General features: G+C 31.1%; 1 protein-coding gene across 2 annotated transcripts in view; it reads right to left on the reverse strand.

Moving 5' to 3' along the window:
- Window positions 1–10529: 10529 nt before the first annotated feature.
- LOC111369417 (protein MODIFIER OF SNC1 11-like) overlaps window positions 10530–13111 on the reverse strand; it is a 3344-nt gene continuing 762 nt past the window's right edge. Inside the window, exons 2-6 of one of the 2 annotated variants that reach the window (XR_002698126.1) lie at window positions 12077–12157; window positions 11813–11990; window positions 11665–11725; window positions 11510–11571; window positions 10530–11371 (exon numbers count right to left, since the gene is read on the reverse strand). Coding sequence is in view for 1 of the 2 variants with exons in the window: in XM_022990928.1 (XP_022846696.1) it covers window positions 11533–11571; window positions 11665–11725; window positions 11865–11990; window positions 12077–12157 (307 nt within the window). In the remaining variant the exon portion in view is untranslated. The remainder of the gene's footprint in view (window positions 11372–11509; window positions 11572–11664; window positions 11726–11812; window positions 11991–12076; window positions 12158–13111) is intronic. The other variant, XM_022990928.1, reaches the window with a different exon arrangement.

The raw sequence follows: 13111 nt of genomic DNA on the forward strand, positions 1-13111 counted from the left end.
AAATAATGTAATCTAATCTCATGATATATTTTTGGCATCTATTTGTTGAGTTCGTTATAGATTTAACTAATAAAATCACAGAAAAAGGAAGGTAACGAGCTCACAACGATGAAAAGAGGCGCAGCTAAGCTTTCAGTTCGATTTCTCCAGAATGAAAGAAATAGCACTATGGTAAAATGAGAGATTTGGAAAAATTATAGGTCAATTTAATTAAATTGGGCTTGAGTTGGAAATTTGAAAATAGGAAGATCATATTTTGAGCTTGGGCTAAATTAATTAGTTGGCAAATGAAATAGGAAAAAGACATTTTAGGTTGAATTAATTAGTTGATAAATTTACTTACAATAAATTAAAATAATTTGACTAATTCAATATTAAAAATTACGGAAATTAGGTCTTTAGTCTAGAACCAAGAACCAAACCAAACTCGTTGATTCTAGATTCAGATACATATTCGTGTATTTAATTTAAAAAGAACTGCTCAATTTGATTTGGGTCCAGTTCGATTCGAGAGTTTTGTTTAAGCCCTAGTTTTCGACGTTAGTGGGCAATTTTAATTTTTTAAGGGGTGGTGGATTTTCGCTTGTGAGGGCAGCAAGTGGCGATGACACAATAAAATGGAGGCTCTTGCTGGAAGGTGGTGGTTGCGAGGTGGATTGATCGATGTTTATTTTCATTTTGAACCACAGCCCTTGTACAAAATAACCCTGTACAAGGGGGAAAAACCTTTCTTTTTTCTCTCTCTCTTTTTTTTTTTTTTTTTTGTTTAAACATAATGGTATGATTGTTTTCCTTTCCTTTCCTTTTCTTTTTTCTTTTTAACATAAAATGAACTTTTAAATGGTCAAATAATGAATTTTGTTATGTGAGATCCAAACTCACATATTTATACAGGTTAAGGGAGCAAAAACCTCAAATTTAAAAATTGGAGATTTGTTTCCACATTGCCTCAAAAGGTTGGGGAGTCCATCACAATTTTCCCCAATAAAATTTAGCACGAGCTCCATTCTTTTTATAAAAATGCATTTTTGAATGGTGTATTGATGGAAAATATGTGTTTGAAGGATAAGAAAAAATTTTGAATTTACATACAATACTATTTTATTGAAAGAGTGTATGTTGAAATGATGTTAAATCACTATTTAAAATGTATTTTTTCAAAAAAAGAGCTCAAACGGAGCCTTAACCTAATTTGTATTACAAAAATGCTATTTGTATATCATTTTTTTTACATCAATTTTCACACTTCTTCACAAAGGTGGAGTTCACGATTATTTTAATCGTGGACTCCACCCACTTGTATGTGTGTATGCTGTGAAAAATGTATGAAAAAAAGTGTAACTGTAGAATGGTTGTTTATATTATTCAAAAAAAAGGTTGAACCCCAACTTTAAGGGCAACCACCACCTCACTCCTAGAGTTTTGTGAGGGAGGTAAATGGCGGGATGTGCTCGAGCAGGCTAGTGACCAAGAGCTATCTGTACACTGCGCCTACAAGGAGTCCAATTCCATGTTTCAAGAATCAAACTCCCACACTGCGACTGCTAACAAGATTTGAGATAATCTCACTCCTGTCATTTACATCACTGAATTATGTCCCGAGGAGCGTTTGTATTATTCTATTAGAAGGTTGTGGGCATGTAAATGTGGCTGGTGAGCAGATACCACCGAAAATGGCACAACAGCTTTAGCTTTGGATGTACGTATATGACATTTTTAAAGTTTTTATATTCTGTATGAGTCAGCTGATTTGATTGGGTTATCAATGTCATCAATCAATGACACGTATTGATAAGGAATCTCTCCTAAAAAAATTATTCCCCATACTCTGTTCTATTTGAAAATCTATACAAACAAGCACCTTTGTGTGAAGTGTTTACAAACTTTGAATAATAATAAAAATAAGTAATAATTAACTACGCTTCATTTGGCTTTCATTAATTTTCATTCCATTATATTTTATTTTTCTCTTTCATATTTTTAACAGCACAATCTTTCATAAAATAATAGTACACGTAAATCGAAAATTTTTCATTCTTTTTCAACTACTCATTTTTCAAAAAACACTATTTTATCAATTTTTATTTTCACAAAATAAGAGCCAAACAGTACTGTTTATAACTTTTTGAAATGCGTGAACAAAAAATTATTTCAATATTTATAAACATGAGCTCCGGGACAGAGTCACAGGGAATAATATGCCCCTGTTTGGCCTCCTTTTTTTCAAATTTTAATGTTTGAAATCATTTTTTTTAAAATGTGTGGTTAAAAAAAATAATTTTTTTAATCTACGTATAATATTATTTTATAAAAAATTGTGCGGTTTTCTTACCTTTAAAAAAGCTAAATGGGGTCCCAATGCCCATGTATAAGCCTAATATAAACATATTTATGGTCGATTTGATAGACTTTTAGTATTTATGGAAAAGCATCTAAGAATTATTTTAGACTATCTACTCTTATAGTTAGACAAAACATTTTCATAAAATTGTCCAAACAAATTTAAATATAATTTTTTACTCCTTAGTACGTTTTAGACATGATTAAAAATAGGGGTGGGCGCGGGTCGGTTCGGTTCGGTTCTCTTTAGAACCGAACCGAACCAAACTTTTCGGATATCTAGTAAATGGAACCGTCGGGTCCAAATATAATTATGGAACCGTTCGGGTTCGGTTCCATTCGGTTCGGTTCGGATCGGTTCGGTTTCGTTCGGTTCTGTACTATAATTAAATTTTTTAACATTTATAACAACGTTATATAAATACGACTAATGATACATTCAATAGTTTTGGACCAAACCCGATTTAGTTCTGGTTTGCAAAAAAAATTATGGTTTTGGTTCTATTTTTAGAATTAAGAGTCAAACTCAATATATATATATTTATTTATTTATTTATTTATTTATTTCTTTTATAAATCAGTGAACCACACTAAAAAATTCAACTTGAAGAATTATAAGCACGAAATGGACAAAAATGTAATTTACCATTACACTTTACCTTATGACCTATCAGACAAAGCAACCAAACCCTAGATTTAAATTCTCTCTCCTTTTTTTTTTTTTTTTTTTTTTTTTGATACCCAGTTGTCCCAGTTTCGCCAGACTAAATCCTGGACCTCAAGCCAATTTTCTCTTTTTCATTTTTAGACACAGTCGCACTCCTACACCACAACTATAATTACATTTGCTGAATGTTTGATGTTTATTTTACCTTGTCATGAGTTTGAGACTTCAAATCATAATCGAACCAACCTACGATAATTTTATTTAAAAGAAAATCAAATCAAACCAATTACTTGTGTCAAACTGATCCGAGTCGGTTTGATTTGATTAGTTTGATCGATTTTTTATTTTTATTTTTTTTACTAGGCCTAATATATGACGATATATTTCAATTTACATTTATCATTTAACAAAATTAAGTAATGAAATCAGAATTAAATGGTTTGATTTTGGCCTGTTCCATATCTTAGATTAAACCATTAATGCATTATTAAAAAAAAAAAGAATTAATTTACGATTCGATTCGATTCTTTTGAAAGAACCATGTCCACTCTTAGATAAAGCCAAATTTAGCTAAAAGAGCTCACTACCTATTGTCCTATTGTATTTGCTTATCTGGGCAGAAGATATGTTACTTAGGTCTTATCACATCTAGACAGGTCCATCTGCTTCTGCCTAAAAACTTCCGTCATAAGTTGGGTTTGGTTAAAAATAAATAAATATTTATTTATTTATTGTGAAATGTATCAAACAGGTCTTCCATATTTTTTTGTCACGTTTGAATTTTGAAATTTAACATTTTTTAGCACTTGAGTCCTTAATGGACGGTTTCATCGATTTAACTGTTAAAATGTTTCATGATAATTACATCCCTAATTTTTGAAAAAAAAAATTAAAGAAAGGGAAATGAAAAAAAGAAAAAAAGAAGCAAAATAGCAAAACCCTCATCGAAACTCCTCCTCCCTTCTCCCTTCTCCATTAATCCTTTCGTGTTTCCTATCTTCCACAATAGTTTGGACTTAAGAAGTGATTTTTTTTTCTCACTATTATCTGGAATGATTTCTCAAGGAAATTACTTAATGTGCAAAATTTCTAGCTTAACGCTCTTAAAAAGTATGTTTTAAAGGTCGATGGACGTAAATCATTGTTAGAGTCCCGAGTTTAGTAAACATAAAGTGTTAGGGACTTACTTGTTATGTTTTGAATTAATTGGAGATCCCATATTTAATTCTTCAGAGATCCAACTAACCACCTCACAAATATTATTTTATGAAAGATTGTGTGTTTCCTTTACCTTTAAAAAGCTAAATGGGCTCCCAACGCCCCTGTATAATCCTAATATAAACATATTTATAGTCGATTTGACAGACTTTTTGCTTTTATGAAAAAGCATCTAAGAATCTATTTTAGGACTGTCTACTCTTATAGTTAGACAAAACATTGTCATAAAATTGTCCAAACAAGTTTAAATATAATTTTTGACTCCTTAGTACATTTTAGACATGCTTAAAAACATAATAAATATGATTATATAATAATATCAAATGTTGTTTAACCCTTGGTTTGGTAGCGATTAGATTTTAATCAAACTCAAAGTTAATAATTAATTTCAATTACATATTTCATTGGGCCAATAATTTTTCACCCTCACATTTTATCAACAAAAAATTACTAAAAATCTAATTTTAACCCCCAGCAGATAATAATTTAATCTTCATAACTAAACAAGCCAAAGTTGTTAATTTGAACAGGTCCAAAGAGAATCTCTTCATATAAGTAATAGTAAATGAGAAAAGACATAGTTAAGCCCTTCTTTGAACCCCATTACATAAAAATCCAATTTTTGTCAACTCATTTTTACTCGCTATTACAATTTTTTTTTTCATTTTTTAATCATACATTATCCAAAAAGTCACTATTACAAAACTCATTCTTCAAAGCAAAAAAAAAAAAAAAAAAAAAAAAAAAAAAGGTTCAAACACACCCTAAATTTTATAAGGAATTCATAAATAAAGTTAGGAGTTGACAAAATGACAAAACTAGAACCAAACCCGGTTTAGTTCTGGTTTGCAAAAAAATTATGGTTTTGGTTCTTAGAACCAATAACCATTTCGTTTTGGTTCTATTTTTAGAATCAAGAACTAGAATTGAACCATTTCGTTTTGGTTCTATTTTTAGAATCAAGAACTAGAATTGAATATATATATATATAATGTATATTTATTTATTTATTTCTTTTATAAATCACTGAACCACACTAAAAAATTCAACTTTAAGAATTATAAGCACGAAAGGACAAAAATGTAATTTACCATTACATTTTACCTTATGACCTATCAGACAAAGCAACTAAACCCTAGATCTAAATTTTATCTTTTTCATTTTTAGACACACAGTCGCACTCCTACACCACAGTTATAATTACATTTGCTAAATGTTTGATGTTTATTTTACCTTATCATGAGTTTGAGACTTCAAATCATAATCGAACCAATCTACCATGATTTTATTTAAAAGAAAATAAAATAAAATCAAATCAAATCAAACCAATTACTTGTGTCAAACTGATCCGAGTCGGTTTGATTTGATTAGTTTGATCGATTTTTTTATTTTTTCGACTAGGCCTAATATATGACGATAAGTTTCAATTTAAATTTATCATTTAACAAATTAATTTTGACCTGGTTCCATATCTTAGAATAAACCATATTATTAAAAAAAAAATTAATTTACGATTCGATTCAATTCTTTTGAAAGAACCATGTCCACCCTTAAATAAAGCCAAATTTAGCTAAAAGGGCACACTATCTATTGTCCCATTGTATTTGCTTACCTGGGCAGGAGATATATTACTTAGGTCTTATCACATCTAGACAGGTCCATCTGGTTCTGCCTAAAAACTTCTGTCATAAGTTGGGTTTGGTTAAAAATAAATAAATATTTATTTATTTATTTATTGTGAAATGTATCAAACAGGTCTTCAATATTTTTTGTCACGTTTGAATTTTCACATTTAACATGTTTTAGTACTTAAGTCCTTAATGGACGGTTTCATCGATTTAACTGTTAAAATGTTTCATGATAATTACATTAGCAAAATAGCAAAACTTTCATCGAAACTCCTCCTCCCTTCTCCATTAACCCTTTCGAGTTTCCTATCTTCCACAATAGTTTGGACTTGAATTTTTTTTCTCAATATTATCTGGAATGATTTCTCAAGGAAATTACTTAATGCACAAAATTTCTCGCTTAACACTCTTGAAAAGTATGTTTTAAAGGTCGATGGACGTAAATCATTGTTAAAGTCCCAAGTTTAGTAAACATGAAGTGTTAGGGACTAAGTTGTTATGCTTTGAATAAATTGGAGATCGCACATTTAATTCTTCAGAGATCTAACTAACCACCTCACAAATAAATATCTTGTTATCTGTTTTTTATTTACTCCTGTAACAATCCAACGTAGTAACTACAAATCAGGTTAATTTGCCCTCAGGGCACATCTCCAAGTGGTAAAAGGGAAGGGTGGAGAAATTCAGCTTTGCTTAAGGCTGCTGCGTCAAGGGTTCGAATCCTGAAATATGAATTTGGCTTTTGGGTAAGTGCAAGTGTACAAGCAGTCTTCCACCCTGTATCCTTGGAGGCATAACCTGCGATTTATCTCCCTCACGATGCTCCAGGGCAGGGGTGGTGGGGGACCCTTAAAGTTAGGGTTTAACTTTTTTTTTTTTTTTTTTTTTTTTTTTTACAAATCAGGTTAATTTTATTAATAATGCTATATATTTTACAGTTCGGTGTACAATCCCCCTCACATGGGGCGAGACCCACGCATTTATGGGTGTGGGCCCCTCCCCTAGTGTGACAAGGGGCATAATTCTAATTTTATTGATCATCGAGCTTTACACCCACATAATCTTGGCTATTGAACTTTAACTTATACGATTCATTAGTACATAAAAAGTTTCATGAATTCGTTAATTCAACTTGACTTCTATATTGAAAAATCACCATGTTCATGTGCCAAGTTATTTCACCTTTAGATTAGTTAAATTCTATGACTAGACACATGGACACGTAAATATTCATTTATAAAATGTATGTCAAACATAGTCGTGGTTTGAATGAAATATTTAACAAAACTCATAGACGAGTTTGAAATAAATTGAAATTTAGTACCCAAAGAGTCACTAAAGTGTAAAATTCAGTTGCCGATAGTAAAATTAACCCATCCAAGTCAATGGAATTTCATATAATTTTGTGGACGGTTATTGAGGGAGGGAAAGGTGCTGCCCACACTAGGTGCTACCGTGGTAGCAAGAGAGGTCAAGCGGTGACAATTGATAGATTGTCATAGAGCAATATTGGAATCGAATCATTCTCCAGTTGGACCGGTTGATACAATCTTGATCGTGGTGAGCAATAATTTGATTTGAACTTTTTCAGTTAAACATTATTTTTAAATTTTTAAGTAAATATAATGCTCATGTTTGATAGATTAAAATCAGATTTTTAGAATTGTCATTATATTCACACCAAGCCCCTGTTTGTGCTCCGTTATAATTAGTCTTTCGAAAAAAAAAAAAATATTTTGTAATAGTATTATGTTTAATTAAAAAAGAAGAATTTTTTTGAATTTACGTGAAATATTATTTTATTGAAAAATATGTGGTTGAAAAAGGAGAAAAAAATGCAGTTTAAAAATTAATGGAGTCCAAACAAAAGGCCTAACGTGTTTATTACGAAATTAAGAGAAAATAAAATAATATAAAAAATAAAGAGCATATTTCATTATAATAATTAATAATGACTCCATATGGGGTTCAATGACAGATAACCAGATTGCGATATAGTCGTTCAACATAATCCAATCGTTTTAAACACTATTGAAATTATCATTGGAGTCGCAATTCACTGTTCTTATATATCTATCAACTTTTGAAAAATTTAATTATATTCACATTATATTTTAATTACATCAAAGGTCATGACCTTTATTTATTGTCACTCTTATATCCTTAACTTTTTTTAGTTATATTTTTATTTTTAACATTTAATTGAGTAGACAATCTTCTTGTTAATCATGATTTTCTTCCAAAAATATTAAAGCGCTTTAAAATGAAGATGGAATATTGAGTGTGTTTTTGTATTATTATTTAGGTTGCTTATTCATAAATATAGTGGGTAAATCTCTATCTTGAAGAAAATTTTGGAAAGAAACCATAACCAGGAACAATTTATATTAATTTGAGAATAAGAATGCGATAAAAAAAGTTTAAGACATAAATGTGATAATGTATAAATGTTATAAACCTTTCATGCATTTGAAATATAGCCTTTTATAAAAAATTGTGGTGTGAGTATATTTAACCTTTAAAAAAAATAAGATATTATATTTTTAACCTTATATAAATTTACTTAAATAGACGAGAATAAAATCAATTATTGAAATAAATTTAATCTACATCATCCATTGATATTAATCCTCATTAAATGCTTTTTGACTTTTTATATTATTTTAGATTTTACATTTAACTAAAATTCGAATTTTGCTCCCATTTGACCCCCATTAATTTTCATTCCATTACATTTCATTTTTCTCTCTTATTTTCAATCACACAATCTTTCATAAAATAATATTACACGTAAATAAATAAAAAATTATTCTTTTTCAACCACTCATTTAAAATATATATATATATATATATATATATATATATATATATATATTCCAACAATTTTCATTTCCATAAAAAAGGGGCCAAAAAGGGGCTTTATAAAATATTTTCTTCAACTAAAGTCAATATGAACAATGAAAGAGATATTATTAGAGCAAAGACATACCTTTGGAACAATTTTAGATTGATTCAAATCAAGTTCTAAATATTAGCAATGCCACTATCTTTGAATTGAGGCTTACATATCTTTTGCAAATATGTCATCAATGCCACTATCTCCAGTAAAAAAAATCATCTATACATGTTTCATAGTAGAAAAATAGATATTGTTATTGTTCTATCTAGGATTTTCACGTACAATTTCTAATATATCAGTGTATAGAAACAATAGAGTTGTGTTGATGGTAAAATGTCTTATAGGTTATGGACATCTATAACTATTCATTATACTATCGTTAAAACCTACAATTTTCATTTCCATAAAAAAGGGGCCAAAAAGGGGCTTTATAAAATATTTTCTTCAACTAAAGTCAATATGAACAATGAAAGAGATATTATTAGAGCAAAGACATACCTTTGGAACAATTTTAGATTGATTCAAATCAAGTTCTAAATATTAGCAATGCCACTATCTTTGAATTGAGGCTTACATATCTTTTGCAAATATGTCATCAATGCCACTATCTCCAGTAAAAAAAATCATCTATACATGTTTCATAGTAGAAAAATAGATATTGTTATTGTTCTATCTAGGATTTTCACGTACAATTTCTAATATATCAGTGTATAGAAACAATAGAGTTGTGTTGATGGTAAAATGTCTTATAGGTTATGGACATCTATAACTATTCATTATACTATCGTTAAAACCTTACTAAAAAAAATCCCAACGAAAGAAAAATACGTTATTTATTGACCACACTATGAGGTTGTCTCAAAAAACCTCGTTTCAAAAATTTAATGGGACAAAACCTCGATCAAGAAAAAAGTACATGTATTTACTTACTATAGTATCACTTTAAATTTTTATATCAATTTCCCAAGTGTTACAATAGATAATTGTGAAACATTTTTGCCACATAATCATCATGATAACCACACATAAACAAATTACTGGTTATATCTTGCCACATGTTACTTTATTATTTGCTAGTTTAAAACACAGTCAACTTTTTCATCCAATTTTTTCCTTCCACATCATTTTATGTAACCCCTTATGTGTCATTTTTATGTACAAAAAGCATAATCCTTTCTAGTTTACGAATTTCATATAGACTACGTAACATCATGCATCATCATAACCAAATAAAGAGCAGCACAAATTGTTATTTTCCATTTACCTCAATTTTCAAAGAATAATTAAGAAATGGAAAGAAAATAGCAGATTGACAAGTTTATTTCCATGCAAGACGGGCCGGCCAACTCTGGATCATTTTTCACTAAAGCCTACATGATACTTTGCAGCCCAACGGCCCCGACAGGCCTGGCCCATTGAACTCATCTTTCCCTCTTTAAAGCAGTGTAGCAGATATGAAAATGAGTTGTTTCTACATATTACATTTTTCATAAACTCCCTGTTTCTTATCAATGCCTTCTATCAAGTTCAAAAATATAGCCAACTTCAATTTACCATGCTGATCCACCGCTTTACGAGCAGGAGAGTAATATTGACACGATAAAGAAAAATAAATAAAAATGCAGTAATACTGGATATAGTTCCTAGAGCTGCAGCATAAAGTACATACTGCAGAATTCAAAAGCTCAAGAATTCAAGATATCTCCCACAAAATTACGTGTCCGCGGGGAGAACATAAATAAATAAGTACCGATAATTACATACAAGCTCAGTCACATTCAAAGCAGACATCAAATTTTTACAATTATATAAAGAAAACATTCAAAAACCACAATCGTCTTTACAAAATTAGCAAACATTACTGTATGTTTTCCCTTACAAGGCTGGCCAAAAATGAAGACTGTACGTTCAACAACCCAAGGATATTCACCCAGTGAGACCAATAGATAAATGACAAACACCAGCTGAGCAATGATGTTTAAAAATGACCAACCATACCAAAAACTCTGAAATAATAGACAAAATATTCAACTCCGAAAGCATAACAAGGAAATAAACCGTCACAATGGAATTTCACAATAAGAAACATAAATTTACCCTACCTGTCCTCCTGTTTAATGCCAGTAAATAAAATATGACTAAAATATAGAAATGCATCGATTATTTTCCAAAATACCCTTTTCAATGACTAGCATGAAGGCCCAAAATGCAAGAATGTAAAATGCATTACCCATTGAGTTTAGAAGCATAACATGCAGGTTCAAATCCAAGCAGAGATTTGACATACAAAATGAGACTGCAGAACAACTATTTCTAAAGCCATCACTGAACAAACAGTAGAAACGTTACTCTGATTAAGTTGTCATATGCAACTAAGCTAACAACAAATTATAAAAGAATGAGGCAAGTATACGATTTTCTTCTCAGGCATGATTCAGAGTTTTTGATATGGTCAGTAGGTCATTTCAGATATAAAAGCTCCAAAAAGGTGGTTGTTCACAATCCCAGGTCTCACCATGTAAACCGTAATTAACTAAGTTCAAAATTAAAGAGAACAAGAATCCTACTGAATGTCAAGCGAAGGCCATGTAAAAGAAGTTAACACCCTCACCTTCCAACCTGGAAAAAGGAGAGTAAAAGGGAATAAACAAGAACAATCAGAAATGATGTAAAGGAGAATATGGCAGTTAACTGAAGTGTAAGTGCTTGGCGATTTTATCAGTTAAGAAATATCAAATATCTGGAAAACAATCTTACTGTTTTAATGGAGGCATCAACAATTAGATCCCTCCACCAGCCTTGCCTGCAATAGCTGGTTTCTGAAGTTTGCAAAAATAAATCAATACAGACAAAGAATGAATAGAATAATATTATCATCTGGAACCTAAAATGAGGGGTTTACAATAACTTACGAATTCTGTGTTTCCATTATCATTTGCCCCTGACAGGGGACCAGAATGTGGATGTGAGAACCTGCAAAATAATGTTGACTAACTGAATTGCATGCTAAAACTGCCTCAGACTTTGGTTATATGGAAATATGTGTCATTTTGCAATTACATTCCCCCAATAAGATCTAAGGATGAAAGGAAGATGTGGCATTGTTGAAAACCTGATTGCTCTTGCTTTCTTCTTGTCATCCTCCGTTGAATCGACCTTGGCAACCGATCCAAACCTTGCAAGCCTAGCCTTCTTCCTTGCTTCCTCGTCAACAGGTGTAGACTGGACAATCCCAAATCTGAGAAGTTGGTCGAAGTGTCAAACAAAGAAATCCAGTGAAAATCACAAGTCTTGAAACACACGATGGGCAAGGCTATAAAATACCTCTCTGCTCTAGCCTTCCTCTTCAGCTCCTCTGGTTGCTTTGATGATTCTGATCCTTGTGTGGTGGACCCAATTCCAAACCTGCAATAAAACCAGTGTAATTGAATAGGTGCTCGATAAACAAGACATCGTAGTCCCCATACCTGTTCCAAAGTATACAGCAGAAATTATAATAAATGCAGAGTGAATGCAACATGTCAAGTAGAAGGAATCTTGTAATAAAACTGTGAGCATCCTGTAACTGAAAATAACAGAGACAGAGTCACCATTAATTAAGCTATCCATTAGCTTTGGAGTTTGAAACACATAGCCATAGGTGGTTTCATGCTAAAGTAATATGAGATTAGTACTTGATGGTCACATGGAATACACAGCACAGTGATCTATTTGTTTGGTTTGAGGGGATGGGATTTGGGAATAGAAGGAAAATTAGGAGGGAAATAGAAGGGAACCAATATATTACACAAAGAAGAAAGAATGTGTTGTACAACTTGAGCATCTCTGACATAGGTGTTAAGGGTAGAATTTTGTTCACATATTAGATCTAGGAATTTAATCATATTAAGAGCAATTTTTGTTTTTCTTCTAGACAAATATTGAGATTTATTGCTTTCATTGCTTGAACGTGATTGGTTTCTAGATCACTTCCGGCTTTAGGCCTTTTATTTGTTAGTACTGGTAAAGCCCCCAAGCGGCGTATTTTTGTGAAACAGAGATCCCCCCTCAATCCATCACCTCTTCCCCATTTAATCAATCACAAAGTTGAAAATTCTCCATTCCCTTCTAGTCTATTTTCCCTCTACTACACTCAAATCACACAGAGCCTAAGAGAGTTCAGTTGTTAATTATATAATCCATGGGCACAAGTAAACATACATATATAATGCTGCAAAACTGAAAGAAAGGAAGAAGAGATCATAGCTGAGACCCACTGAAGAAGTAATAACACCAAAAGGCAACCAAAACAACCAACCAACCACGCATCACAGCTCAAAATTTGATATTTTCTCAACCCTTCCGCATTAAAACTGAAAG

Source organism: Olea europaea, chromosome 20, assembly GCF_002742605.1.
Source record: "Olea europaea var. sylvestris chromosome 20, O_europaea_v1, whole genome shotgun sequence".
NCBI classification, from domain to species: domain Eukaryota; kingdom Viridiplantae; phylum Streptophyta; class Magnoliopsida; order Lamiales; family Oleaceae; genus Olea; species Olea europaea.